The sequence below is a fragment of the Canis aureus genome, chromosome 1 (genome assembly GCF_053574225.1).
Source record: "Canis aureus isolate CA01 chromosome 1, VMU_Caureus_v.1.0, whole genome shotgun sequence".
NCBI lineage: Eukaryota > Metazoa > Chordata > Mammalia > Carnivora > Canidae > Canis > Canis aureus.
In genome coordinates, this window is record NC_135611.1 from 105,174,006 (window position 1) to 105,201,441 (window position 27,436).

A 27,436-nucleotide genomic window follows, 5' to 3' on the forward strand; every position below is an offset into this window, starting at 1 on the left:
CCCCAGCACTGAGCAGGAGAGGGAGAAGGAAAGTGTTACTCTGTAAATGCTAATTGAGAATTCAGTAAGAGCCACACATACACTGTGCAAAGTCCACAGATAGACAGACAACATCCACGGGACAGTTGGATCCTCGATGATTCTGGGTGAGGTGTGTCCCTGGATGCCTGTGTCAACCATGGTCCCACACACTCAGCGTGATCACATCTCTGCATCTAGGACCAGCCTGCCTGGCATCACCATGACTTCACTCTCAGCACTTTTGTGAAGCTCAGTGGTGAGTGGAGCCCAGAACATGTGTTAAGCCTAAGAGAACCAGAATTTCAGAGCATGAAGTGCTTTAGGCCACAAGGTTTGTCCTCCTTGTTTAATATCTTGAAAAGCCCAGGCCCAGAGAGTTTAAAGTACTTTGACCAACGCTGCGTGACTGCTTCATGACCAGACCTACCATCCTGGCCACCCAAGGAATTGTAGCAAAACATCTGAGCCCATGTGGCTCTGGGCTGGTGTGAATCTCACAGCTGTCCCAATGTATGCCCTTGCGTTAGACGCACTGTGGCCAGGACAGGTCAGGTGCCCTCTAGCAGAGATGGCTGTAATCCCAAAGGAGGATTGAGGTGTTTGTCCTGGGAAAAAGGGAAACCACCCTGGGCAACTCACGCCTGTGGAGGCCTAGAAAAATTAAGACCATTGCCTTTGTCAACAGGGGCCCAGGACCCATGATTGGGTCCTGCAAAGGATCCTCTGAAAAAGGGGGGAATGTGGGATCCAGGAAATCTAACAAAAATCCCCTACCCCTGGACAAGCAGAGCAGGACTAACTCCATTTTGTGCTACACCCATCTCATGTAAAACCCCCCCACACGACCTGCCTATTGTTTAAGGCACTCCCTCACCCTAGCTTAGCTATTAAGCACACCCTTATCAGAAACCAGCACACCTAATTAGGAATGAGGGACCTCTGACCTTTAACCAGCCAAGGAATGAAAACCCCTCTTTTGCCCCCCAAAACTGCAGCAAGTTCTAACCAGAATAATAGGCTAGTTCAAATGGTCACTATAAGGTGAATCGTAATTCAATGGCCACCTGCGTGTAGACCAACATGACTGTGCAACTTTCTACGTATGTTACAATCTCATTGGCCACTGGCCCCTATAACAGTGCTGTGCTTCTTAGTCTCGGGGTCCAAGCCCCTGCTCTGCTGTATGGAGTATACTTGGACCCAAGCTCAAACTTGTAAATAAACCCTCGTGTTCTTGCATCGGTGTCGGCTCCTTGGTGGTTTCTCGGATTCGCAATCTTGGGCACAACAGTAGTGGAGAAAAGTCTTCACATTGCTTCCTTTTCAGCTTTAACTTCCCCTTCCTTAAGGTAACATCATCGCTTCTGTAGATGAATGGGAATTCTATACAATGAGGGCAAAAAATAGTACTGTCCATAACTTAAACTCCAATTTACACCTTTTATTCTTGTGTCTAGTACTTGGCTGTGGAGGTCAATTCTGAACATTGGACATCTCTCCTGTGTGTTCTAAAGCGGCAGTTGGGGGACGCCTGGGTGGCTCAATGGTTGAGCGTCTGCTTTCGCCTTGGGATGTGATCCTGGAGTCCTGGGATCGAGTCTCACATCGGGCTACCCGCATGGAGCCTGCTTCTCCCTCTGCCTATGTCTCTGCCTCTCTCTGTGTGCCTCTCGTGAATAAATAAAATCTTTTAAAAAGGAAATAAACCTTTTTTCTTAACTCCAGCATTTATAACATTAAAAAAAATCAAATAAATCTAGACCCACCGTGGAAGTCTAGTGATGAAAATTAGCAGAAATAAACAATATAACATAACCAAAATATAAAACAGGATAAAAATTAAAGTAGGAGCAGTTCCTGGGTGATTCAATCAGTTAAGCACCTGACTTCAGCTCAGGTCATGATCTCAGGGCCTGTGGTGGGCTCCCTGCTCAGTGGGGAGTCTGCTTCTCCCTCTCCCTTTTCCCTTCCCCCCAAACTCATGTATTGTCTCTCTCAAATAAATAAATAAATAAATATAATAAGAATAAAAATAATGAAAAGCTAAATAAAATTAAAAAAATAAGGTTCTTTACGGTTTTCTATAAATTAAGTCATCTGGGAACAGAGAAAGGTTTAGTTTCTTTCCTTATTATTTTTTTTAAAGACCCCCAGGACCCTGGGATCATGACCTGAGCCAAAGGCAGATGCTCAACCACTGAGCCACAGAGGCACCCTAGTTTTTCCTTACCAATTGGATTCCCTTTATGTATTTTTTTCTGACCTACTGTTTCAGACTAGAATATATAATGCTGTGTTGAATGGAAGTGGTAAAGTCACTTCTTTACCTTGCTTCTGATCAAATAGAATGTTCAGTCACTTACTATTGAATAAGTTAGACTTCACCTTTTGGTATGTATGTGGCCTTTATCAGGTGAGGGTAGTCTTCTTCTATTCCTACTGTTGAGTGTTTTTTATCTTGAACCACTGTCCCAAATGCTCAGATTCTTGTTCTGTGTGCATTAATAGGATTATGTCATGTTTGATCTTCTTTCTGTTAATGTGCAGTCTGAAATTGATAGATTTCCATATCTTGAAACATCCTTGATTATCAGGAAGAATTACCACTTGATCATGTTGTAAAATAGTAAAATGTTCTTTTGATTCGAGTTGTTTAATTAATTGTGGACTTTGTAGGACTCCTTGTCGCAGGTAGTACCTGGTCATCTTCTTTGCTTGTAGTGTCTTCCTCTGGCTGTGATAACCTATAAATGCTGATGTCACAGAGAGTGTTTGATGTTTCACTTCTCTTCACTCCTTGGAAATGTTGGAGGAGATCATGAAGTACTTTCTCATTAAATGTTTGTTTGAATTATCCGGTGAATTCATCTGACACAGGGCTTTTCTTTCTTAGGGTGTTATTTTATTTTATTTTATTTATTGCTTTTTCAAGCTACTCAGTAGTTGTAGATCAGCTGAGATTGTTTTTTTCTAATATTTCCCCATGGTGGAGTCAGGTAGGTTATACCTTTTTTGAAATTTATACATGCTTTTTTGATACCTATTTACTGGCATAGTAATTATGCATCATCACCTCTCATAATTACTTTATTCCTAAGGTATCACTGATACTGTGTCTGCTTTCATTTCTTCTGGTTTTAGTTGGTTTTCTCTCTTTCATTCTTACCTGATTCAGTTAAAAGTATGTCATTTTTATTGATCTTTTCTTACAAGCAACTCTTCCTATCGTAGATATTTTACTGCTTTTACTACAACCTATTTGGTTGATTTCTATTTTAAGTTTAAATTTCTTTCTCTCTGCCAATTGTGAGCCGAAATGGTACTTTTCCTGATTTTTTTGAGGTGTAGGAAAGTAACGCATGCTACAGCATGACAATAGAAATACCTATTACGCCATGTGGTGACTACATTGTACGCAAGTGCATTTGTTCATGGAAGAATAAAGTCCTGGTGATTCCTTCTCAGCCATCTTGCTGAAGTTCTCTAATTTTAATTTTGCATTTTAGGAGTTTTCATTATACTCATCTGAAAGTAGTAAATGGGATGATTTTGCTTTTCTCTTATTTGATATCTTTCAGCTATATCTTCACATGGCACCCAGAGCTTCCTGCCAAAGCTGTGTGTAGACGCTTCTTTCCAAAAATTAGAAGTGTTTTCTGAAAGCTCCAAACTTATTGTACATAAGAGTGTCCCTATAGGAGGGAATCCTCATAAATATAATGAAAGCATGAAAGCTCTTAACCAGACCCCCCAGTGTTGGTGGTAATCAGAGAATTGATGTGTGGGGGAAAAAAAAACATACAGATGTAATAAACCAGCGAACACGTTTAGCCAGTCATCAAGACTAAATATACAGGACACCCGGGTGGCTCAGCAGTTGTGTGTCTGTCTTTGGCTTGGGGCGTGATCCCTGGGTCCTGGGATCCAGTCCCACGTTGGGTTCCTTGCATAGAGCCTGCTTCTCCCTCTGCCCGTGTCTCTGCTTCTCTATCTGTGTCTCTCATGAATAAATAAATAAGATCTTTTAAAAAGAAAAAGATACATTTGCAAGGAATGTGGCAAAGCCTTTGATGGGCCCTCAATGCTACCTCAACATCAGCAAATCCATGGTAGAGAGAAACCTTACAAATGTGAAGAATGTGGTAAAATGTAGAAGTACCTCTGATTATTATATGGACATAGGTGAATCCATTCGGGAGAGAAACTTGACAGTTACATTTGCAAAAAGAATGTGGCAAGCCCTTTAACTATCACTCAAGCCTTACTGAACTTCAGAGAATCTACACTGGAGAGAAACCTTACAAATGTAAATACTGTGGCAGGGGCTTTAAATTCCACTCAATTCTTATTGGACATCACAGGATTCATACTGGAGAGAAACCTTACAAATGTTCAGAGTGTGGCAAGGCCTTTAATGAGCACTCAACTTTGACTCAACATCACAGAACTCATAGAGGAGAGAAACCTTACAAGTGTAAAGAATATGGCAAGGCTTTTAGGCAGTACCCAAACCTTATTCAACATCACAAAATTCACACTGGAGAAAAACCTTACCAATGTCAAGAATGTGGTAAGGCCTTTAGTCAGCGGTCAGGCCTCATGATACATTACATAATTCGTACTGGAGAGAAACCTTACCAATGTAAAGAATGTGGGAAGGCCTTTAACCGTCGCTCAACCCTTACTCAACAGAATTCATTCTGGACAGAAACCTTACCAATGCGAAAAATGTGACAAGGCCTTTATCCAGATCTCAGGCCTTATTCAACGTCAGAGAATTCATTTGTGAGAAAACTTTACCCGTGTAAACATACAGGAAGGCCTCTAATCATATTTCAATACCTACTCATTATCACATAATTCATAACGCAGCAAACCTGAAAATGTTTAAAATTTGAGAAAATTTTTAAGGACTGCTCACCACTTAGTCCACATCAGAGACTTCATATTAGAGAATAACCTTAAAATGGTTAAGAATGTGGCCAGGTCTTTAAGCAACGCTAACACTGACTTCTGATCAGGGAAGGTATACTGGAGAGGATTTTTCCTGAAGCTCTCTGAAAACTATATGCAAATCATTGGATGTAAAGAAATCATCATAACAGTTCATGTATAGACAAGCTTAGTGCTGAGCTCTATCGGCCAATGTAAAGATTACCAAAGGAATTTCAACTGGAAGCCAGGAAGATTTGTGAGGTTGCCTGTACTTGCCCTTACTCTATCTGAAGATCCTTCAAGACCAATAGCTAGAAATATGCTCAACTGGCTACCATTAGACCTCAGAAACTGCCTTAACATTTGGTCTAATTACTAACCATTCCCATTTAGTAACATTAATTCTATCAATGGGCTAACTTAAAAATACACCTGCATCGTCGCCTCTTCTTCTTTCAAATTTATTCAAGTTACTTAACAAATAGTGTTTTATTCGCTCATGGGATAGAGTTTAGGGATTCATCAGTTGCATCTAACTCCCAGCACTCATTACATCTAGTGCCCTCCTTAAGGTTCATCACCTAGTTTACCCCATTCCCCTGTTGAAATGAGTTTGATTAAACTGACCTATTGTTAGGAGCAAAATACTGGATCAATGGCATGAAACAATCTACCAGGTCAACTTCTAACATGTGAGACTCTTGAAGTTTCAGATGGGGGAATTGCAGGAGTGCAGGACAGTCTCTATGCTGCCCCCACCACCACTTCCCGAATGTGCCACATTGGCCTTGTGAGGATTTTGAGTTGAGGGTACTTGGGATCCTGCAGGCTTGAGAGAACCTTTACTCCGTCCCTTAAACACACCGTAGATTCTAAATTGGGGGGTGAGGTCTTTCCCAGAATAAGAGTTATTAACAGAGTTTATCTCAGTGACCCATCTCTAAGGCAGGACAAAGATGTCATTACCAAATATGTGCCCTTCTTATTGCCGTGTGAAATGTTTTCCTTTCCTCTGAAGCTCCAGGCCCCCAGTCCTTTTTCCTTAGTTCAGCATGACATTGGCTCCTCATCTTGCCTGACAGTCTTTGGAATTTCCACATCTATGGAATTCCTGTATGGATTCATATGGATTCCTTGTATGTACACCTATTAAGTTTGTCACCTTTTAATCTGTCTGACGTCGATTTCATTCCTACTCCAGCTGGAAGGATTTTTTTTTTTTTTTTTTTTTTTTTTTTGGAAGGATCTTTGAAGGGACAAGAATTCTTGTTCTCAGACAGAGGATTTGATTTTAATGCCTCATTTCCGGATATGCTATAGAAAGCATAAAAAGATGGTGGAGCAGTAGGAGGTACATGTCCAGGAGTTGATATTGTTGAGCTCACTTTTTGCCACTATTTCAGAAGGTCCCTTTTTGTTTCCTGCATAGATATTATCTTGTGTTTGCTTTAAATTTTCTAAGTAGCAGTCAAAATATGTAGCCCATTCAGTTTGTTTAGTTGAATAGATCGCTCTCTCTTGAGGAGCATATGTAAGTACACAAATTAAGTCTTTCAGGCAGTCTTCATTTAGGCCACTTGAGCATTAAATCACCCTTCAGTAGAATTTTCTATTTATTTAGACACTTGCAAATAGGTAATCCATATGTGTTAACATGACTCCCACCAGATGGTTGGAAGGTGCATCTCCATCCCTTTTCTTCCTATAGTGATGGTTTATTTTCCATCCTAGTGGGTTGAAAGGTGCAGCACCTAAAGGAATTTAGCTGTAAAGGAGTGTGCTAATTAGAGTGATCTTACCCCTTCAAGTGTCCCTCTGGAGATGGTTGATTGTATTTTATGTTTTGTGTTTTCCTGGAGTTAGCCTGGCTAAATTCCAAGTGCTGAGAATGGGGCAGCTCGAGTGGCTCAGTGGTTTAGTGCCACCTTCAGCCCAGGGTGTGACCCTGGAGACCCGGGATTGAATCCCATGTCAGGCTCCCTGCTTGGAGCCTGCTTCTCCCTCTGCCTGTGTCTCTGCCTCTCTCTCTCTCTCTCTCTCTGTGTCTCTCATGAATTAATAAAATTTAAAAATCTAAAAAATACAAAAGAAAAAAAAAACCACCAAGTGCTGAGAATGCTAAGTGGTGATTCTATGCTTCCCCTGATGGACCCGCTGAATTATTTGTATTATGAATGGGAACCACGGTGGGGTGGCCGTGTTTTGCTAAAGATGACTGTGCCACTCTATTAAGAGGAGCTAATGTCCTTTGTCTCTGGATTCATTCAGAGACTCATCTACAGAATGCAGCAAGCATTTAAATTTGCCAGATTGTGATGAATTTTAAATTTTTAAGGGGAAGATTCATCTCTGACACAGACATGTAATCTGTGCTTCTCCTGACTCTAAAGTGTATTGTGGCCATGCAATATTACAATAGAAAATCACCTTCACTTTGGTATAGTCATAACTGAACACCAACTGATTTTCCAAAATGCATCCTATTGTCCCATGCTTCCCCTGATCTAGCAGCTGAATTATTTGTATTGTGAATGGCAGTCCATTTGGGATGGCTACAGGGTGCTGAACTTGACTCTGCTACTCTGTATGATGATGCCAGTAGGGCCTGTTTTGGCAACCTGCTTTGAGTGACAGTCTGGGGGTATTGTTAGGGTTGTCATTTTCGATAAGGACATTAGCCCATGAAAATGCAATCAGATACACAGGTGATCATGAATTGTTTTAGTTGGACTGTGGTCCGTGTTCGCCAGAAGTGAAATTTGGCTCATGTGTGGGATGGTTTCTCCTGTTCTTTAACCCCGAAAATGTCCTGTGTACCTAGTCCTCAGTAGTCAGTTAAATACCCACCGCTGCTGTGTGTGTGTATCCAGGGCTGGAATTTACACTCTGAAGTCTCAGACTATGGAAACTTTTCTGTGTGAAGTCTTCTGAATGAAGAATTGTCTAACAAAGGAGAGAATCCATGGACATGTCTTTTTCTGGAAGGGCATTTGAATTCCTCCTATTGCTTTAGGTACATAGGTTCAAATATTGACTCTACAAACATTTCAATAATCACTAAACCTTTCTTAAAAACTAAACTATTTTTGTCATTTGTAAGGGAAAAAAAAGTATTGTTTCTTTTCTATAAAGGGAAAAATCAGTTCTTCCCTAATGTGTTTCTCTGCTCTGTATTCCTCTTACTACATACACAGAGCAGTTAATTTCTAACACTTCTCGTCACAAATATGTGGTAATAGTGCTTTCCCGCCAATTATCACATTGCCAATACCATTTGGATATCCTGCAATTTAACAAAATTTGAACACTATTTACCAAGATATATTGTCAAGTCCCACAGGTAAGAGCTCAGTCCCTCAAGACTGCCCCCACCCCAACACACATTTTTACCTAAAAGCTCAGGCTATTACCTATATTTGTGAATGGGTACAGAAGTTCCAATAAGGTCTCTCTGTTCAATTAATTTGGTAGAAAGGCTTGCAAACCTCAGGGAAGTACTTATTAAAGGACATGATAAAGGATATAGATGAATAGCCAGGTGAAGAGATACATAGCATGATTTCTGGGAGTATCTCATGCTCAAAAGCTTTTGTGCCCTGTGGAATTAGTGTGAATCACCCACCCTGTGTGGATATGTTCACCAGCCTGGGAGCTCTTCAAACTCCATGCTATTGGGATTTAATGGAACCTTCTTCATGTAGCCAAGACCAGTCATTAACTCCATTTGCAGCCCTTCACCCTTCTCTGGAGTAAGGAGGGTGGGGAGATGAAGCTCATCATTCCAAGCTTCTGATCATAACTTGGTCTTTCTGGTGGCCAGTCCCCACCCAGGAATGCACTCTGAGTCACTTGCATTAGATAAGAGATGCTCCTAGTGCTGTTATCATTTAGGAATTTACAAAAGTGTTAGGAGTTTTGTGCTAAAACCAGCAGCAGTCCAAGTATTCTATTATCTAACAACAGTAAAAAAAAAAGTAATGATACCAGTCCAAAAGTATACAATTATGTACATTAAAATCATTTGAATAAAGCAATAGTAACAGAGGACCATACATTGTAAATACTATAGAATGACTTTACACTTTGGTTAATATTTTATATTTCATTTTTCAAGAAAATAGTAGTCTAGAACTCATGTTTCCATGCTGATTTCTCTTCTTCTTTTTCTTAGAGTTGTATATATTTATTTATTCATTCATGAGAGGCACAGAGAAAGGCAGAGACATAGGCAGAGGGAGAAGCAGGATCCCTGTGCAGAGCCCAATGTGGGGCTCAATACTGGGACTCTGGGACCATGCCCTGACCCGACGGCAGATGCTCAACCACTGAGCCACCAAGGTGTCCCTGATTTCTCTTTCTGAACCTAAATCTTGAACCCTGGAAAATGGCAATGGAGTATTTGATAGTGGGAATGATCTTCTGGCTTCTGGTCCATATTTTCCCTGGAAACCTGCAGGACTTCTACCTCTTACATCATCATTTTCCTTTACCCCAGTGGAAGCAAGGAGAGTTTGAGAATTTTTTCTCAGTCATCTGAATATTCCCAATTGTTGGTCATTTCTTCTAGTGCAACCCCTAACATCTTGGCAGCTTTTGATTTGAAATGTTTACTCCATTATTTTGGATGCAGATGTATTTTCTAGTTTCACAATGCCCAGTGGTGTCTCCATTGGCAACTCTGGCCCCCTTGAGTGTCTTCCAGGCCACCATCAGTCCCAGATCTCCAGGAGGGATTATGTTAGAGTTCCACATTCTATGGGCCCCTTCTATGTCCTATGCTAGATTCTACATGAGCTGGTCAATATCAGAGTTCCTATGTATTTGTGTTACAAGAAGAACAACAAAAAAAACACATAGCAAACATTATAGGCTTTGGATAATGTTCTGCTATATCTCATGAGGAACACATAGACTTAGTCTATGCAGCATACAGATGTACCTCCAATGTTTTGTTTTTAGGACTCATTATGGTTGTCATTTGGTGAGTGCACAAGTCTAGGTGCCAACACCTTCACAGGAACAGTATCTCACCTAGATCCTTCCCTGAGAGAACAAAATAATAAACCTTCTTGTCCTCAGGAGCACCTTTGTAACTTTTCATGCCCTCTCTGCCATCATTGTAATTTCTCACCTTTTTATTAGACCACGTGGGGGGAAATGAACAACTCTGTCTTAATCAATGAATGTTTCCCAACAGCCATACACTTTATTATGCTGAGTGATGACCATTGTATTCAGTTCCGTCTGTGTATCCTGGAAGAATTACAAAACTTCATCTTATGAGAGGAATGCAGTCGTTTTTTTTCCATGTCAGTCTATATATTCATGCCTTACAGTGTTACATACAATTATAAGCTAGTCACATTATAGGTGAAATAGTCAATAAGATCATCCACTCTAGTAATGAAGACAAATTACAGCCATAGTATGAATCCATTTATAGTTATTATATAATTATGCACATAGTTATCTTGTGTTAATGGTCCCAGTACATAAGGTCAGTCCAATCAGGAATGAAACTGTCATTAAAAAAAAAAAAAAAAGGAATGAAACTGCCTCCTGAAAGAATGTAGAGATACTCAAAATATCTTTGAATGTGTATCTTTCAATATGAGATATTACATTAGCCAAACATTTATCTGGGCATGGAGTTATGAAGACAGTTCCACAAAAATGGTTAACAAGTTTGATGTTCCTTCAAGAAATGGCACTCCTGATGGTCAGAGCAGAATGTCTATGTGGCAACAAGCAGAATGTCTATGTGGCAACAAGCCTATGTGCCACAGTAGGTCCTGCCTTAATGCAACTTCAGGAGGGGAGAAGATCCTTTAACAATGCAGGGTTAAGACCTCACAAAATATCAAAAATCATGACCAGGACTATAGCTAGCTATTACCTGAGTTAACTGAAGTAAGGTTTCTTACTTCTGAGAGCTCTGCTTAGAGACAGGATACATTACACGTGCATCAGAGGATACTGCTCCATCAAGACAGGTCTGTGCTCTACCAGGTGGCACAGACTCAGCCTAAGGTTTCTGTTCTCTGGATCCCTACGAAGGGCATTAAGTCAGTCTCACCGGGGATATTCTCTCCAACACCAGGGACTCTTTGGAATATTTGGGGATGTCCTGTATAGAGCATTAGGCCGGCACCAGAATCTGAATTTGCTTCCATTTCAGAGAAAGAGGAGTGAGTCATCCAGGGTCGTCTTCTCCCTCCATAGATGGAATCTTCTCTGTGGTACCCAGGTGGGAGTCCCTTCTTTGGTTAAAGAACACTGAGTAAGTGTGGAGATGCAAACAGATAAAAACTGATTGTTTTCTGTGGCATCTGGTCATTAGAAAAACAGAAGCATGATCCGTACCAAGAACTTTTAGACTAGGAAATGGGTATGCTGTGAATTCAGGATTGTGGAGTCAATGTGAGGAGAGGTGGTATACAGGGGACTTTCCTTGTGGTATGGTAAAGAACACTAGGCAGTTGTAGAAATGTAAAGAAACAGAAACTGATGGTTTCCATGGCATCTGGTCATTAGAAAAGCGGATGAAGAGTCATGATCCTTACCTTTGCAGGAATTTTTAGGCTAGGGCAAATTGGTACATTGTTGAATTCAGGATTGTGGAGTCAACATAAAGAAGAGGTGGTCTGGGATCCCTGGGTGGCGCAGCGGTTTAGCGCCTGCCTTTGGCTCAGGGCGCGATCCTGGAGACCCGGGATCGAATCCCACGTCGGGCTCCCGGTGCATGGAGCCTGCTTCTCCCTCTGCCTATGTCTCTGCCTCTCTCTCTCTCTCTGTGACTATCGTAAATAAAAAATTAAAAAAAGGGGATCCCTGGGTGGCGCAGCGGTTTGGCGCCTGCCTTTGGCCCAGGGCGCGATCCTGGAGACCCGGGATCGAATCCCACGTCGGGCTTCCGATGCATGGAGCCTGCTTCTCTCTCTGCCTGTGTCTCTGCCCCTCTCTCTCTCTCTGTTACTATCATGAATAAATAAAATAAAATCTTTAAAAAAATAAAAAAATAAAAAAAATAATAAAAAATAAATAAAAAGAAGAGGTGGTCCTTTGCTTCAGTTGGGCCAGTCTCTTGCCTGTGTTGTGGCGTGAGTTCTGGTATCATCCCTGATGGTTCATTCCACTGATCAGAGTTGTTTTTTTTTTTTTTTTTTTTTTAACCAGAGTTTTTAATAGCATTAGTAGCATTTATTTTACATCTGTGTTAAGAATAACGTTTTCTAATATAATTGTCCCAGGATATTCTAAGTGTTTATATTAAGTTGCTTTCTATTTTATTTTATGAAATAAACAGGAAAAAAACTAGATAAATTAAGATGAACTCTGGGTGTTGAATTTCTTTGGATGGGCTTAGGAATGACAGAGCTGGAATTACCCCCAGAGTCATGGAGATCAGCCTATAGCCAGCCCAAACCAGATCCACCCTCTTCTGAGGCAGTGTCCAGGTCTGGCCTGGCTCTGGGATTTCCTTCCTTCTCAGGACAGACTGGAGATCCCTTTTTTTTTCTTTTGAGATCCCATTCTGAGTGGCTGGTCCTTTCATCTCTCCAGGGCTAGAGCTCACAATTTCCAAAACCCAGAAGCAGATATATGGGAGCAAAGGACTAAACATTTTAGCATCTTCCTTTTTTTTTTTTTTAAAGATTTATTTATTCATTCATTCAGAGAGAGCGAAGAGAGAGGCAGAGACACAGGCAGAGGGAGAAGCAGGCTCCATGCAGGAAGCCCGATGCGGGACTCGATCCCGGGTCTCCAGGATCACACCCCAGGCTGCAGGCAGCGCTAAACCACTGTGCCACAGGGGCTGCCCAGCATCTTCATTTTTGTTTTTATCATTAAATCCTCCACTTTTTCAGCAAATATTAAGTATAATAATATATAATTATCTGTAGTCACCATGCTGTACTTTGGATCTCCAGAATTTATTCATTCTGCAGGAAAGAAATTTTGTACAACTTGACCAACATCTCCTATTTCATTCTCAACCTCCTGGCAATCACAATTCTACTTTGCTTGTAGGAGTTCAACTTCACTAGATTCCAGACATAACTGAGATAATGCAATATTTGCCATTTTGTGTGTCATATTCCACTTAGCATAACATCCTTCAGGGTCACATATGTGTCCCAAATGGACTAAAGGCTAAATTTTATATAGATAGATACTATATTATATATATTATATATTTATGATACATAATATATTCTATGATATATAATTTATATCATAAAGTAAATAAATAAATATCATATTTTCCTTAACCACTCCTAAAAAGCAGGGAACTACAGGGAGATGATACTTCCTATTTGCTAGAATGACTGAATTTAAGGGAAAAAAATTAGTAACACCAATATGGAGGAATTAAAATGATCATATATTGCTAATGAGCATGTACAAAGTACAGGAAAACTGGCTTTTACTTATAAACTCAGATATTTATCTAGTTAAAAAAATGTAAACACAACAATGAAAACTCTCAGAACTACTATCTGTTTTTCCTTTCTGTATTTTTCTGTTCATGGATATTTAACTCTTATACAGTTTTTTTAAAAACAGGAAAACAAGATGAAGCACATAGGTGGGGCCCAGTACCAATATCTTGGGTTATTATAGGACACAGTGCCCAACTCACAGGGTATTACAGGGATGAAATCGCATTATATATGTGAAGTTGCCAACAGGGTGCACCATAACTTCCCTGGAAACACAAAATTAGTGTTCAAGAAATGTTGCAGTAATCAGTGTATACACATTGTTTCCAAATAGAGACTTGCTTAGACATTAGTGCATTCACCAGCCTTCTTTCTGCAAACTTTAAAATGCTGTGAAAGCATGTGGCCCTTCAGGATGGTGATAATGATCTTTGCTAGGAACCCACAGTAAACTACAACAAAGAAAAGTAAACTCTTTTCTGGGCACTAACCAGGGTTGACATAAGATGGTGGGTGTGGGGGGGCTCAGGTGTGTTGTGCCTGTATTCTCTAGTTAGTGCCACTAAATGTGGGTCTCCAGGAGCAGCATCAGCACTAACAAAGAACTCGTGAAAGATGCTAGTTCACAGGCTCCATTTCAAGCCTGCAGAATCACCATTTCTTCAATGGGACCTGGAACACAAAGATGATTTCTATGCACATTAAAATTTGAAAGCACATCATTGCTTCTCAGCCTGGGGTTACAGTAAGGATCTCAGGGTGAGTTTTAAGAACCACCATCACCGGGCCCTCTGTAGAGTCTGTCTATGGGTCAGGGTAATAGCATCAGTGCTGCTTTAAATATGTGCTCTAGGGGATTCTCAGGTAGGCCGGAGTGAAGCACAAGGATTAAAAGATTTATTTGTGAAGGCTGAGCCCAGGTTTCAGTTGAAGAGAAGCTATCAAGACTGTTCGGTCTGGGGCAGGTCAGTGCAGCCAAAGTTCCTCATCCTGTGGCAGGATTTGTGGCGGTCTGTGGGAGGGGAGGACATTTAAAACAAAGAAGAAACCTCACATGCAAGTGTCCATGTAGGAGCTCTATTTTTTCTGGATCTTCTCTATGAAAAATTAAGAGAGAATGTGGTCTTTTATATATTTCAAGATCCTTCTGCCACTACGCTGATGATCACAGGTGAAGAGGCCATACTGAGGCCACTAAGGGCTTACAGGTGTGATTTCTCTACATAATATCACCCAAGAAAACAATCAAAGCAGAAAGAGAGGACGAAATGGCTGCTTCTCAGATAAATCTTGACTTGGCTCAGGGCTGTGTCCTCATTTCTTATCCAAATGCCATGTATTTAGAATTTGCACGCATTTACTTCTCTACCTCTGGTGGTCCTGCCTAGCAAATGTTTTGGACTACTGTTTATCATTTTAATGACAGTCAATGTCAGCCCTTTAAGATACTCCTCTTTCTATCCCTGGGGCTGTTTATTCTCTCCAACTAGGCTTTCTACGCAGCATGAAGAATTCCTACCATGAATTCATAACCTGCAACTTTTGAAAACAGTCCCTCTGTAATAGATCAACCTGGGGATGTGTTGATACACATGATTCTCACTGGAGATGGGTCGGGTTTCAGGACCCAAGTGAAGAAGGAGAATATATAATATGTAGGTTCTTTCTGGATGTGGCTTGAGTCTATAGAAACTAGATGAACATGAACAAACTAGATGGCTTAAGGCCCAGAATAAGTCAATGTTCTGAAAAAGAGCCTTGCTGACTAGACTGCTTCAGAGAAAGACTAACTACTTGGAATACATTAAAAATTACAGGACATGGGAGCAATCTGTGAAATTTCATAACTTCTATAATCTCACAATTGCAATCATATGATTTGCTTTTTACAAAAAGTAATAGGGGTGGCCCTGGTGGTGCAGCGGTTTAGCGCCGCCTGCAGCCCAGGGCGTGATCCTGGAGACAATGGATCGAGTCCCACGTCGGGCTCTCTGCATGGAGCCTGCTTCTCCCTCTGCCTGTGTCTCTGCCTCTCTCTCTCTGTCTCTATGAATAAGTAAATAAAATCTTTTAAAAAAATAAATAAAAATTAAAAAAGTAATAGCCAACAATGATGAGTCCGATGTGCTTCAGGCCAATAATTGCAATTTTTCTCATTAGAGCTGATATTAACTTTTTTCACTTTGTTCAGAGTCTCTCTGCCAGATTCCCCCAGAAAATGAAGGGTATGACCTTTGTTTACTGGAGAACCTGGCTTTTGCAAATAAAGATTATAAATTAGCCCTAGACCTGTAAGTTTCCATTTTATTCTGCACAATGTCACAGATATGTTCTTTATTTTTAGCAAAAGGAAACAAGGACATAATTACACATGTTGACCTGTCTTAAAAGTCTATAGTGTAACTCAGCACAAATGACATCATTCAGGAAATCATCAGGTGTTTGTTGGTGCAAGGAAGGATTTATGATATTTTATCTTGGCTTTAACCTTCCCCTTCCCTGATGTTATCTGCAACTTTCACTCTACATTTGTGGTAATTCTAGAAACTGAATGGCATAGAATATTGTTACATCTTAAAATCAGATATCTATTCCTTATTTTTTATTCAGTAGTACTTGGAAGTGGAATTAGGGAGCTGAACATTGAAAATGCTTCCTAAGTATTCTCAAGAGGCCATCAGAAAATAGTGTTTGAAGGAATAATTTTTTATATCCTTCTTTTTTTTTATATATATTTTATCTATTTATGACAGATACAGAGAGAGAGAGAGAGAGAGGCAGAGACACAGGCAGAGGGAGAAGCAGGCTCCATGCACCGGGAGCCCGATGTGGGATTCGATCCCGGGTCTCCAGGATCATGCCCTGGGCCAAAGGCAGGCACCAAACTGCTGCGCCACCCAGGGATCCCTATATCCTTCTGTAATGTGCTCTCTTCTCTACCAAGTATGGTGCTGGATTTGAAATTTTACATTCTCCATTGAGTCGTTTCTTTTTCTTATAAACAGGGCTTTGCTGTCTCTAGACTGTATGTAGACTGCATCTGGTAGTTCTTTGGAAAACTAAAGAGCCCTGGCACATGAAGAGAAAGGAGACAATAGTCACACACCCAGGTAAGTGGCAGTCCATGAAGCAGATGACACAAGTGAGGGCCAATGGTCAATGGAGAAAACATGACCTTAATTTGTGGTTTGGGAAGCTCTTCTCGAATGGAATGATTCTGGAAGCCTAGGTACCTCTCCTGTCTCACTCTTCACATGCTCCTCCATCCTATAAGGACTTACCTTCTGTTCCAGTTTTTTTTTTTTTTTTTTTTTAAGATTTATTTATTCATGAGAGAAAGACAGAGACATAGGGAGAGGGAGAAGGAGGCTCCCTGTGGGGGGGGAGGAGGGCTCCAGGACCCCAGGATCACAACCTGAGCCAAAGGCAGACACTCAACCTCCGATCCACCCAGGTGCATTGTTTCAGTTTCTTCTATGGCATTCACAGTGAAATCCAAAAGCCTCCCCTTGGCCAGTGAGGGTGTATGCCATCTGATTGCTATTCCATTGCTTGTGGAAACATGTGAAAAATCTATACACATTGGGAGTTTCTAAGAGGAGACCCCAATGTAATTAACTTATGTCTTATTTGGAGGTGTACTTCTCCTGGAGACACACACAGTCTGGTATAAAATCAGGAATGTGGTGTACACGGACTCTCCCCTATCAATATTATGCAGAGCAGTCCTTCCCAGTGACTAGACCCTATGCTCCATCCTCAGAAATGTACTTGAGGGGATGCCTGGATGGTGCAAACAGTTGGGCATCCAACCCTTGGTTTCAGCTCAGGTTTTGATCTTAGGGTCTGGGATCAGTCTCCCCGTTGGACTCCACACTCATTATAGAGTCTGCTTACAACTCTCTCTGCCCTCCCACCCTAACATAAATGAATAAATCTTAAAAAACAAAAAGAAAAAAAGAAGGATAAGATATGTACTTGAAAGCTTCAGTGTCTACACTGGTGTCACAGTGGAATGAGTTGGGCTTCTTCATTAAGACCTAATTAATACTAGGCCTATCAACGACCAAGTACAAGAATCTTTGGAGTTGGGACACTGGAACTGGTACTTCTAAAAACTACACAGGGGATCCCAATGTGAAGCCAAACCCAAGACTAACTTTTCTAAACATTGCTTGTCAAAATTTCACGTATATACAAACCATTTTAAGGTTTCCATTAAAAACAGACTCTAAGCACCCACAGTCAGGTATCTGAGTGAATGAATGCATGAAGCCCATTAATATGTACTTTTAACAACCATTGAGGTTGCTGTCCCCAGACTTCAATTCCAGTTGCCCTGAGCTAGAGAGTACAGAAGAGCACACCTGAAAACCAAACCATTCTATCTCAACACAAGTACGTCTTCTGTTGCCAATGAAGACTATTAACAGCTTCCAGAAAGACCACATTCTGTCCATTCCCTGCAAGTTCAGAAAGGACTAGGTAAGGCAGTGGTGAGAGCAAGGGGTAAATAGTATGTACTCATTCATAAAGGAATGCTTATTGAGTATCTACTACATGCTCTAGGTATATATGAGTATGCACTAGGTCCTGGACACAGTATGGGGAATCATACATATATAATGTGAGTTAATCTGTCTAAAGCTCTAGGAATTGGATACTACATGTTCATTTTTTTCCAGGAGGATGTGGATGCTGGTTTTGCCTCCCTGGGAGTAGAATTTCTGTCTCTTCTTCATTATCAGCAATCTTAAAAATAATGTTGGATGTGATGGCACATCTACAGAGAACAGACTGGGGGAGAGAAAGGAAGGGGGGATTAGAGGCTCTGAGGAAAATCTGAAGGGCCGATTTATGTAAATTATGTAAACACTGAACCAAGTGCAAACCAAGTACACAATTTCAAGTGAAACTTCCTATTTGCTCTGATTGCACAAGAGGATACACATCAAACTGATGAGCTGTTACGTCTGAAGATCAAACTATTACTGAATGCGGGCAATTAATGGGGATTTTTATTATTTAAATATTTTAAATGTTTAAACTGTACAATTTTTATTTTACAATTAAAGATATGCCCTATGTTAGTTGTTGTTATCTCTACTATAACCACTTTCCACACATTTAGGAGTTAAAAAAGAATACTCTGAATTTTATGTTTGAATTTCAGTGGGCTTGACTGGGTTTTCTTTTTAGGATCCTACAAGGTCAAAATCAAGGTTTCATGAGGTATTGGGCTTTCTCTGCAGCTTATGGTGGGGAATCTACTTCCAGGACCATTCAGATTTTTGATAGAATCCATCTCCTTTTATGGTTGCCACGTGACCCCCTCAATGGTCACACCTTGTACGTGGTATCCCCAAAGAAAAGAGAAAATATTGACTTTCATTGTGGACTCAAAATTTTACCTGTGGTCTTTTACTGTATATTCCACTGAAAAGCTTACTAGGTGGGGCACCTGGGTGGCTCAGTGGTTGAGCATCTGCCTTTGGCTAAGGTCGTGATCCTGGGGTCCTGGGATCGAGTCCTGCATCAGGCTCCCTATGGGAAGCCTGCTTCTTCCTGTGCCTATGTCTCTGCCTCTGCCTCTCTCTTCCTGTCTCTCATGAATAAATAAATACAATCTTTTTTTTAAAAAAAAAAGGAAAACAGAAAAAAGAGAAAAGCTTACTGGGTATTTTATATAAGTAAGGTTATTATCTCATGGGCTGAAATTAGAAACTGCTGACAATTGTGAATCAAAGGCAGATCAGGGAATCAATGAGTAGAAGAATGAATGACCTCCAACTGAATCCCTGCAACTTCATCACTCCCAGATGTATTATTGCTCCCCTCCCTCCATTTTTGTCCCCCATTGTGACCTCAATCTTTCCACCCCTATAGCTGTAAATATCCATGATCCCTAACACTCTCTCTCCAAATGATCCTTCTACAATTCCTCATGCTCTTCTATGTTCATCTTCTCCACTTTAGACCTGTATAAACTATCAAGCCTTTTTGCCTGATTCTACAATCCTTAGTCCAACCTTGCTTCCACTGCCCACAGAACGTCCATCCTCCATTATCTGCACCTCCTCCGTTGTCATTTAACTTCCCCACCCCATTCTAATAACTTCAGCCCATTTTTTGTGTCTTTTATGTCCACTGTCCTCAATGTCAAAACCACCATTTATCAGGAGTCCTTAGTTTCCTCATGACCTTGCATGCATTACCCCCAACCCTACACTCCCTGATACTTTCTCATCAGCCCTTAAGCCTACTGATGCTCACTGTTTTCCCAGCTCCAGTGATCCCCCTCCAACTTCATTAACTACCTATGCTCCCATCTTTTCTTCCCACTATTCATTCCTAGTTAGAGCACTGAATACCCCCAGGACTGCACTCACAAGCAACTATCCCTCTTTTACCCCTATGTTCTTTAATCCTTCATAGGCAATAAGGTTTGCATGCCTTTGATGAAACCTTGCCTTTAAACTGCCTTTTGCCAACTAATTCCTCATCCATTATCCCCTTCCTTCCTATGATTTCCATCACCCTCATTCCCTCAACACACATAAGGCTCATATCCTTAATGTCTCTGCATAAATCCACCCTCAACCTTAAAACCTGTAGTGTACTTTAATCCCTTAGGGACGCTTAAACTGCCTAGTGCCCTTTAGCCCTGTTGTGGGTTACACAGTGTGCCTCAAATAAATATGGTCAAGTCCTAATTCACAGTACTGTAATTGTAACCTTATTGGGGATTTGCAGATGTAATTAGGTTGATATGAGCTCATACTGGATTTGGGTAAACCTGAATTCAATGACTGCTATTTTAATGAGATGAGGGAAGTTTAGACACACACAGAACAGTGTGTGATGATGAAGGCAGAGGCTGAGTGATGCATCTACTAGGTGAGGAAGGCCAAGCATAGCTGACAGTTTCCAGAAGTTAGAAAGAGGGAAGACTCCATTCTTGAGATAAAGTATGGCCCTGCTAACAGCTTGACTTCAGACATCTAAGAACCTCCAGAACAGTGAGACACTAATTTTTTGGTTGGTTAAGCTACACAGTTGTGGTAATTTGTTATAGAAACCCTAGGAAACTAACATAGGTTCTGTCCTTTCTTCCCCTGTGGCTCTGTTACTCCAAGCCCTTGGACTCTCTGCAGCTCCATTTATCTCTGTGCCCTATTTCTTATCCAACTGTGTCACTACTTGTCTTCATGCCAAGCACCTCGACCAAAGGTGGCAGTGCTCCTTACTCTTTCAGTGGCACATATTATGAATATGGTTCTTGTTTTGCTGTGTTGAAAGGAGTGTAAAAAGTGGAAAGAGCTTTTGTTTTTAGATACCCAGAGGACCGTAATTAATCCTATTTTTTCCATATAAAAACACTTCATGAAGATACAGTGACTCTTGTGACTTGCTGAGATTTTATGAATCCAAGTGTGACTGTGTGAGCTTCTGTTATCATGTGTTTCATGAGTCTGTATGTTGCAAGGGAGTCATATGTGGTAGGTGTTTCTGCATGGGCAGAATGTGGGACTAAGTGTGTGAGTATATGTGATTGTGTATTTGAATGTCTGAGTGTTAATTCCAGTTTGTGTTTGTACCTGTAAGGGTTAGATGTGGTCCCTTTGTGAATATATAGAATATAAGTTGTTCTCATTATAGGTCTAATCCATGCCTTGGCAATTGTGGTGGTTTAATAAACAGATTCTGTCATTTAAAAGAATATTAAACCTTCTTTTCCCGAAACTTTTTTTTGGTGAGAGGCTCTTTTATAACAATCCCAGTCTTCATAGATATTGTTCTGTTTAGAAATACTATTAATCCTGGGATCATTGATCCCTTGGTCCTTTCAGATTTCAAATGAACAAATCCACATTTGACTGTTGTCACCTTCCCAAAGCCACCAAATGTCCTTATTAACTTTACAAACTGATTTTCATTAGTTGCACAAATTAGCGTAACAGAAATTGTCATTTCATCTTAATTGTTATCACTGAATCTACCAAGTCATTTGTCTGATTTCTTTTCTCTGCTTATGAATTATGGCACAACTCAGTGGTCTGAAGATTTGGAAGGAACTGTAGTTCCACTAGAGGAATTTCTCAGAGAAACATAGAATCCAATGAAACATGCAAGCTTCATGCCCGTGTCAGACTTTAGCATGGTCTGCTTTCCTCCATATGGCAGCATTTTTGTTCTCCAGGGATGTTAGAAACACTCTCTTTTGAACACACTTAATAGTCTGCTTGCAGGTATATGACCTCATAATAGAAACTTGTATTGGTAATTAGCAACTGAGAAAAATATTTTTATAAGTATTCTCAGCTCCAAAGTCTCCAACCTCATTATGGCAGAGGGTCATATATAGATCCTATATATAACATTTTATAGATATAGATGCTCTATATATGATTTTATAAATAAAGATCATATATATATACACATATATATAGTTGTGTACCTATGTAAACATGTCATATGTATGTATTTATGTAAACATATCAGGGGCGCCTGGATGGCTCAGTTGGTTAAGTGTCTGACTTTTGATTTTGGCTCAGCTCATGACCTCAGGGTTGTGAGATCGAGCTTTGCATTGGGCTCTATGCTCAGTGCTGAGCTGCCTTGAGGTTTTCTCCCTCTGCCCCTCCCCCTACTCACTTGTGTTCTCTCTCTTTCTCTAAATAAACAAAGTCTTAAAATGACATGTTAATATTAGTAGGTCAAGGTCTGTTATTTTGAATGTTTAATATGTTTAACCATACTAGGTTTTACATAACAATTTCTTTTTTTTTTAAGATTTTATTTATTTATTCATGAGAGACCCACAGAGAGAGAAGAGAGGCAGAGACACAGGCAGAGGGAGAAGCAGGCTCCATGCAGGGAGCCGGATGTGGAACTCGATCCCAGGTCTTCAGGATCACGCCCTGGGCTGAAGGTGGCAGTAAACCGCTGAGCCACCGGGGCTGCCCTTATATACAATTTGTATGAATCACTGTACATGCGTTAATTTTTAAAATCTTAACTCTTTAATAAGGGCTCATATGTAGAGTTTTTAAAAATATTTTTATTTTTTAATTTTCATTTTTCAAAAGATTCTATTTATTTATTCACGAGAGACAGAGACATAGGCAGAGGGAGAAGTAGACTCCCTGCAGGGAGCACGATGCGGGACTCCATCCCAGGAACCCGGGATCACAAGCTGAGCAGAAGGCAGATGCTCAACCTGAGCCACCCAGGTGCCCTTTTTAAAGATTTTTAAATTTAGATAGAACAAGCATAGGCAGGGAAAGCAGCAGGCAGAGGAACAGGGAGAAGCAGGCTCCCTGCTGTAGGGCTCGTTCCTAGGACCCCAGGATCATGACCTGAGACAAAGGCATATGCCTAACAGACTGAACCACCAGGTGCCTCCATACATAGTTTTTATTTGCAGAGGAAAACGAAGTAGGCATAGAATGTTTAACCAAATGTGAAAATGCACACACTGCTTGGGGCAGAGTGTTGGGGTTGTAGCAAAGATGGTGCTTTTAGCTACTCTGCTATACTAATAAAATTATAACACCTGGGTTTTGTTTCCTATATCTTGACAGTTTAATTAGGCTGACAGGTTTTTTTCCCAATAATTTTAGTTTTTACAAGTTTCTTTTTTTTGTCGCAATATTCTACAGTTCAGTATCAACTATGAAAAAAGATTTGGGGTTCTTATTATGTTGTTAGGTGAACTACTGAGTATAATAGGAAAAAGAATCTTCCGTATGACCAACTTGGATTTAATGAAAACAGAATGACTCAACTATTAGACAAGACTCCTTCGCTTGTATGCCAGTGTCAAAGTGTAATGTCAGATATAACAGTAAGTGAACAGCAATGTCACATTATGGAACAGTTGTCATGATACCCTAACTATGAAACTTTAATCTTTGATACAATATTGTGTAGAAATGAATGTTTGCTATTTTCAGATCAATTTGTATGTTCACACCTGAGTAAAAGGAAACTATTAAAAATAAAATGAGATGTGTGAAATCTTCTGCATGGCAGAAAGTTGTGGAGAAATGCATGTTGAGCTTAGGCTTGATACTAAAATATTTTTAAACCAGAGAAAATGTCATAAAATGCATTTAAGGCTGACAGCTGCTCTATAAAACACACAATACAGAGCGTCTTAAAATACTCTTTACTTCCTCACTTCAACAGGCTCTCCACAATCATCAGAAAACAGATGTTCCAGTATAGACAGAATCACTATCTTCTTTACGTACATCATAACCCAGTTAGAAAAAAATATATATATTCTTAGAAACTGTTATTCAGAGACTGTTCTTGTATAAGATTATGTGATTCCAAGAGATCTACCTTACGCATTATTACAAACATGGATGCATTGCCAGCACCCTCCAGTAATCCTGAAAAGTTAGTCTAGATAAACTGAAGAGATTGATTTAAGGACTGTAATCCTTAAGCATCTTATTTTTAAAAAGACTTTATTTATTTAGTTGACAGAGAGCACAAGCAAGGGGGAGCAGCAGGGAGAGGAAGAAGCAGACTCCCCGCTGAGCAGGGAGCCCAGCATGGGGCTCGATTTCAGGACCCTGGGTTCACGACCTGAGCTGAAGGCAGGCACTTAACTGATGGAGCCATGCAGGCACCCTGTAATCCTTGAGTATCTTAAAAATCAGATTTCATTATTACTTGGATTAAATACCAACAAACACTGCCAGTAAGGAGTACAGAAAGTTACACTGAGAGCCATCAGGGATTGGTGTAGTGTCAAAAGCTACATTTCTACTACTCAGCTCATGCCTCAGGGGTTTTCCTCATTCCTGTGTAGCTTTCAAACTGGGAGTTGTCCCCAGAATTGCATTTACTTGCATGATCACTTGCTGACTGTTGATCTGCCTCCTTCCCTTACAGACTGTGCCCCTCACACAGAAACAGAAAATACACAATGCTTTTTTGCTACCAGGACGGTGGACTGAGTGTGAAGGTTCCAAGTGTGAAGATTGCATGTGTGACAGGAAGGCAGCTGGACCCTGAGATATGGGTTTGTGTTTCTATGACCCCGCCTTCCTTCAAAACTGCAAATTATCATTTCACCTGTAGTGGCAATGTTTGGTTATAATAGAGACAGTCTGTCTGAGTCTGCAGGGTTTAACAGAAAACTGTCAGATCACGTTTCCTCTGGAAAAATTCCAAGACCAGGCAGTGGCACCACCCTGACCCATCTCCCACTCCCTCCCACTACTCTGTCTCCAGAACAACTGAGAGAACAGCAGAGTTCAGGGCAATCCTATCAGCCCTGGACCAGGCAATCCAGCCTGGTCCAGGGCTGATAATCACTATTTCTGGACACCTGCACTCAGAGAGAGGACTTCAATTTGGCAAGCCAATTTCTATCTTCCTTGTTAAAATGTGTGCCTCATGAGAAACTTGCAGCATTCTACCTTCCATTTCTGGGGAGTGTACTGATTGTCCTTCATGGTGAAAACAAAATACATGAATGAATCCAAGTGAATAATCTACCCGAGTCTGTCAAAATGGCTATTCTCTCCTTTCTATCTTTTTTTCTTTATAGACAGAAAGGCCTTTCTCTATTCTATCCTTCTCTTCTCACTTAGTTGCTCTCTCATGCAGGATTATTCTTAAAATCAGTAAGGTAAGCAAAGAAACACAGAGAACCCTTTGTTCCTGGAATTACAAGGACTAGCATCTATAACCCCTTGGGAAAGATATATACACATAATAACCAACTCCCAGAGTATTTTCCAATTGGCTCACAAAATGTGAAGTTCCTAGCACAAAACCCCACAGTATATGCACCCTACCATACATCTGAGTACATACTAGATGCTCTAGAAACATTTACCTGTTTTACTGTAGTATAGTCAACACACAATGTTACATTAGTTTCAGGTGCACAACATAGTGACTGTACAAGTCTGTATGTTATCCTATGCTCAGCATTAAGTGTAAATATTATCTGCCATCTTACAACACTATCACAAAATCATTGCTTCTATTCCTTATGCTCTACCTTTCACCTTCATGACTTTTTCATTCTGTGACTGGAAGGCTGCACTTCCTACTCCCTTCACCCATTTTGCTATCCTCCCACTCTACTCCATTCTGGCAACCACCAATTTGTTCCAGAGACATTTATCTCATAAATAAATGAATGTTTTTTCCAAATAGTCTCGTTCAGATACTATGGTTGTCTCTAGTCCCCTCTCAGGCTAACAAGGGACAACTGAGGACATAATCTCTCAGGGAAGTCTATACTGGGAACAAATAACATACTACAATATGTGTGTCAGAACCATCTGAAGATGTGTACAAGTTCATTAGGTCTACTCCCTTAGTAAAAATCATTTGTATAGCTTTTGTGTATATGAAAAAAATCTTTTGTATAGCTTTTGTGTATATAATTTTTCTGGTTAATCATACTTTAAGCTGAAAATAAAATGTTTCAGAGTTGCAACAGGAGAAAATATAAATTCATGGGCCCTACCCTGGACCAGCTGAATCAGAATTTCTTTCTTTTTTTGGTTAAAGATTTATTTATGTATGAGAGAGAGAGAGAGAGAGAGAGAGAGAGAGAGAGAGAGAGGAGGTGGGAAGAGTGGCAGAGGGAGGGAAAGAAGCAAACTCCCTGCTGAGTGTGGAGCCCTGATGTTCAGGAATCTGAGATCATGATGTAAGCTGAAATCAAGAGCCAGATTCTCAACCGACTGAGCCACACAGGTGCCCCTGAATCATAATTTCTATGTGCAGAGGCTTATAACTTTTATTAAAATCTCCAGGTGACTAGCACACACATTTTAGGTTAAGAAGCAATATATAAATACATGTTTCTCAGTCTTTGTATCTGTGGGGATCACATGGGTAGTTTTAAAAATTACCCTCATCTGTGACCATCTCTAAATAACTCTGTCTTTGCATCTGGGGTGAAACCCAGTTTCAATGTTGTTTTAATAAAATGTCCCAGGTAATTCTAATATGAGGAAAGGGTGAAGCACCAGGGCTCCCAATTACACTTCTGAAAGCTGAGCCCTGGCTCTGGTCCATGAGGTTACAGGGTCTGTGCTATAGGAGTTTTGTAGAGGAACTTCAGTCTAGCCCACATCCCCATTACTGAAGCAGAATTTGAGGACATTTGTAGGTGAGGAGGGCACCTGAAGACACAGGGGAGAAATCTGCATTTTGACCTCCAGATAGAAGTTTGTTGTTCCTGCATCTCTCTTGTGGCAATGGAAAGAAAGGGTGGCTATTTGTCATTTCAAAGTGCTTCTAGGGATCCCTGGGTGGCGCAGCGGTTTGGCGCCTGCCTTTGGCCCAGGGCGTGATCCTGGAGACCCGGGATCGAATCCCACGTTGGGCTCCCAGTGCATGGAGCCTGCTTCTCCCTCTGCCTGTGTCTCTGCCTCTCTCTCTCTCTCTGTGTGACTATCATAAAAAAAAAAAAAAAAAAAAGTGCTTCTAAATCATTACATAACCTGAAATCAATGATCAACACTGCCCTTAAAATCATATGCCAGGGATGCCTGGGTGGCTCAGCGGTTGAGCATCTGCCTTCGGCTCAGGGCATGATCCTGGAGCCCCAGTTAAGTCCCACATCAGGATCCCTGCACGGAACTTGCTTTTCCCTCTGCCTATGTCTCTGCCTCTCTCTCTCTCTCTCTCTCTGTCTCTCATGAATAAATAAAATCTTTTAAAAAATCATATGCCAAATTTGATTTGTTAAAGAATTAATTTTTAAAAATAGAATCAACCACGATATCTAAAAAGTAGAGGTCTGTGAAATAATCCATAGCTCAATCACTGAACTGAAGGCTAGTTATAAACTGAGTAACTGTTTGGTTACTGGTGGCTCAGTTGGTGGAACAACCGACTACTGATTTCAGCTCAAGTCATGATCTCAGGGTGGTGAGATCGAGACCTGTGTCTGGCTTTGCACTGACCCTGAAACCTATTTGAGATATTCTTTCTCTCTCTTTGTGCTCCTCCCCCACCTTTTGTGAGAGAGAAAGAAAGAAAGGAAAAGA

At 40.6% G+C, this 27,436-nt stretch overlaps 1 protein-coding gene, 1 long non-coding RNA gene and 1 pseudogene across 14 annotated transcripts in view; 2 read left to right on the plus strand and 1 right to left on the minus strand.

The window, feature by feature from the left end:
* Positions 1 to 27,436, minus strand: part of LOC144324750 (KRAB domain-containing protein 5-like) — a 167,336-nt gene that overhangs the window by 76,784 nt on the left and 63,116 nt on the right. For 5 of the 13 annotated variants that reach the window (XR_013390213.1, XR_013390214.1, XM_077916107.1 and 2 more), the window contains one exon: positions 1,260 to 1,404. The exons of 3 other annotated variants lie outside the window; for them this stretch is intronic. Coding sequence is in view for 4 of the 10 variants with exons in the window: in XM_077916107.1 (XP_077772233.1) it covers positions 1,260 to 1,261 (2 nt within the window). In the remaining 6 variants the exon portion in view is untranslated. 5 more of the 13 variants (XR_013390223.1, XM_077916141.1, XM_077916097.1 and 2 more) reach the window with 4 other exon arrangements.
* LOC144310360 (uncharacterized) lies at positions 3,391 to 4,810 on the plus strand (annotated as a pseudogene).
* Positions 10,745 to 25,811, plus strand: LOC144280478 (uncharacterized). Its single transcript, XR_013348881.1, has 4 exons — positions 10,745 to 10,949; positions 11,135 to 11,203; positions 16,406 to 16,510; positions 24,309 to 25,811. It is a non-coding gene; the product is annotated as an uncharacterized LOC144280478 (long non-coding RNA).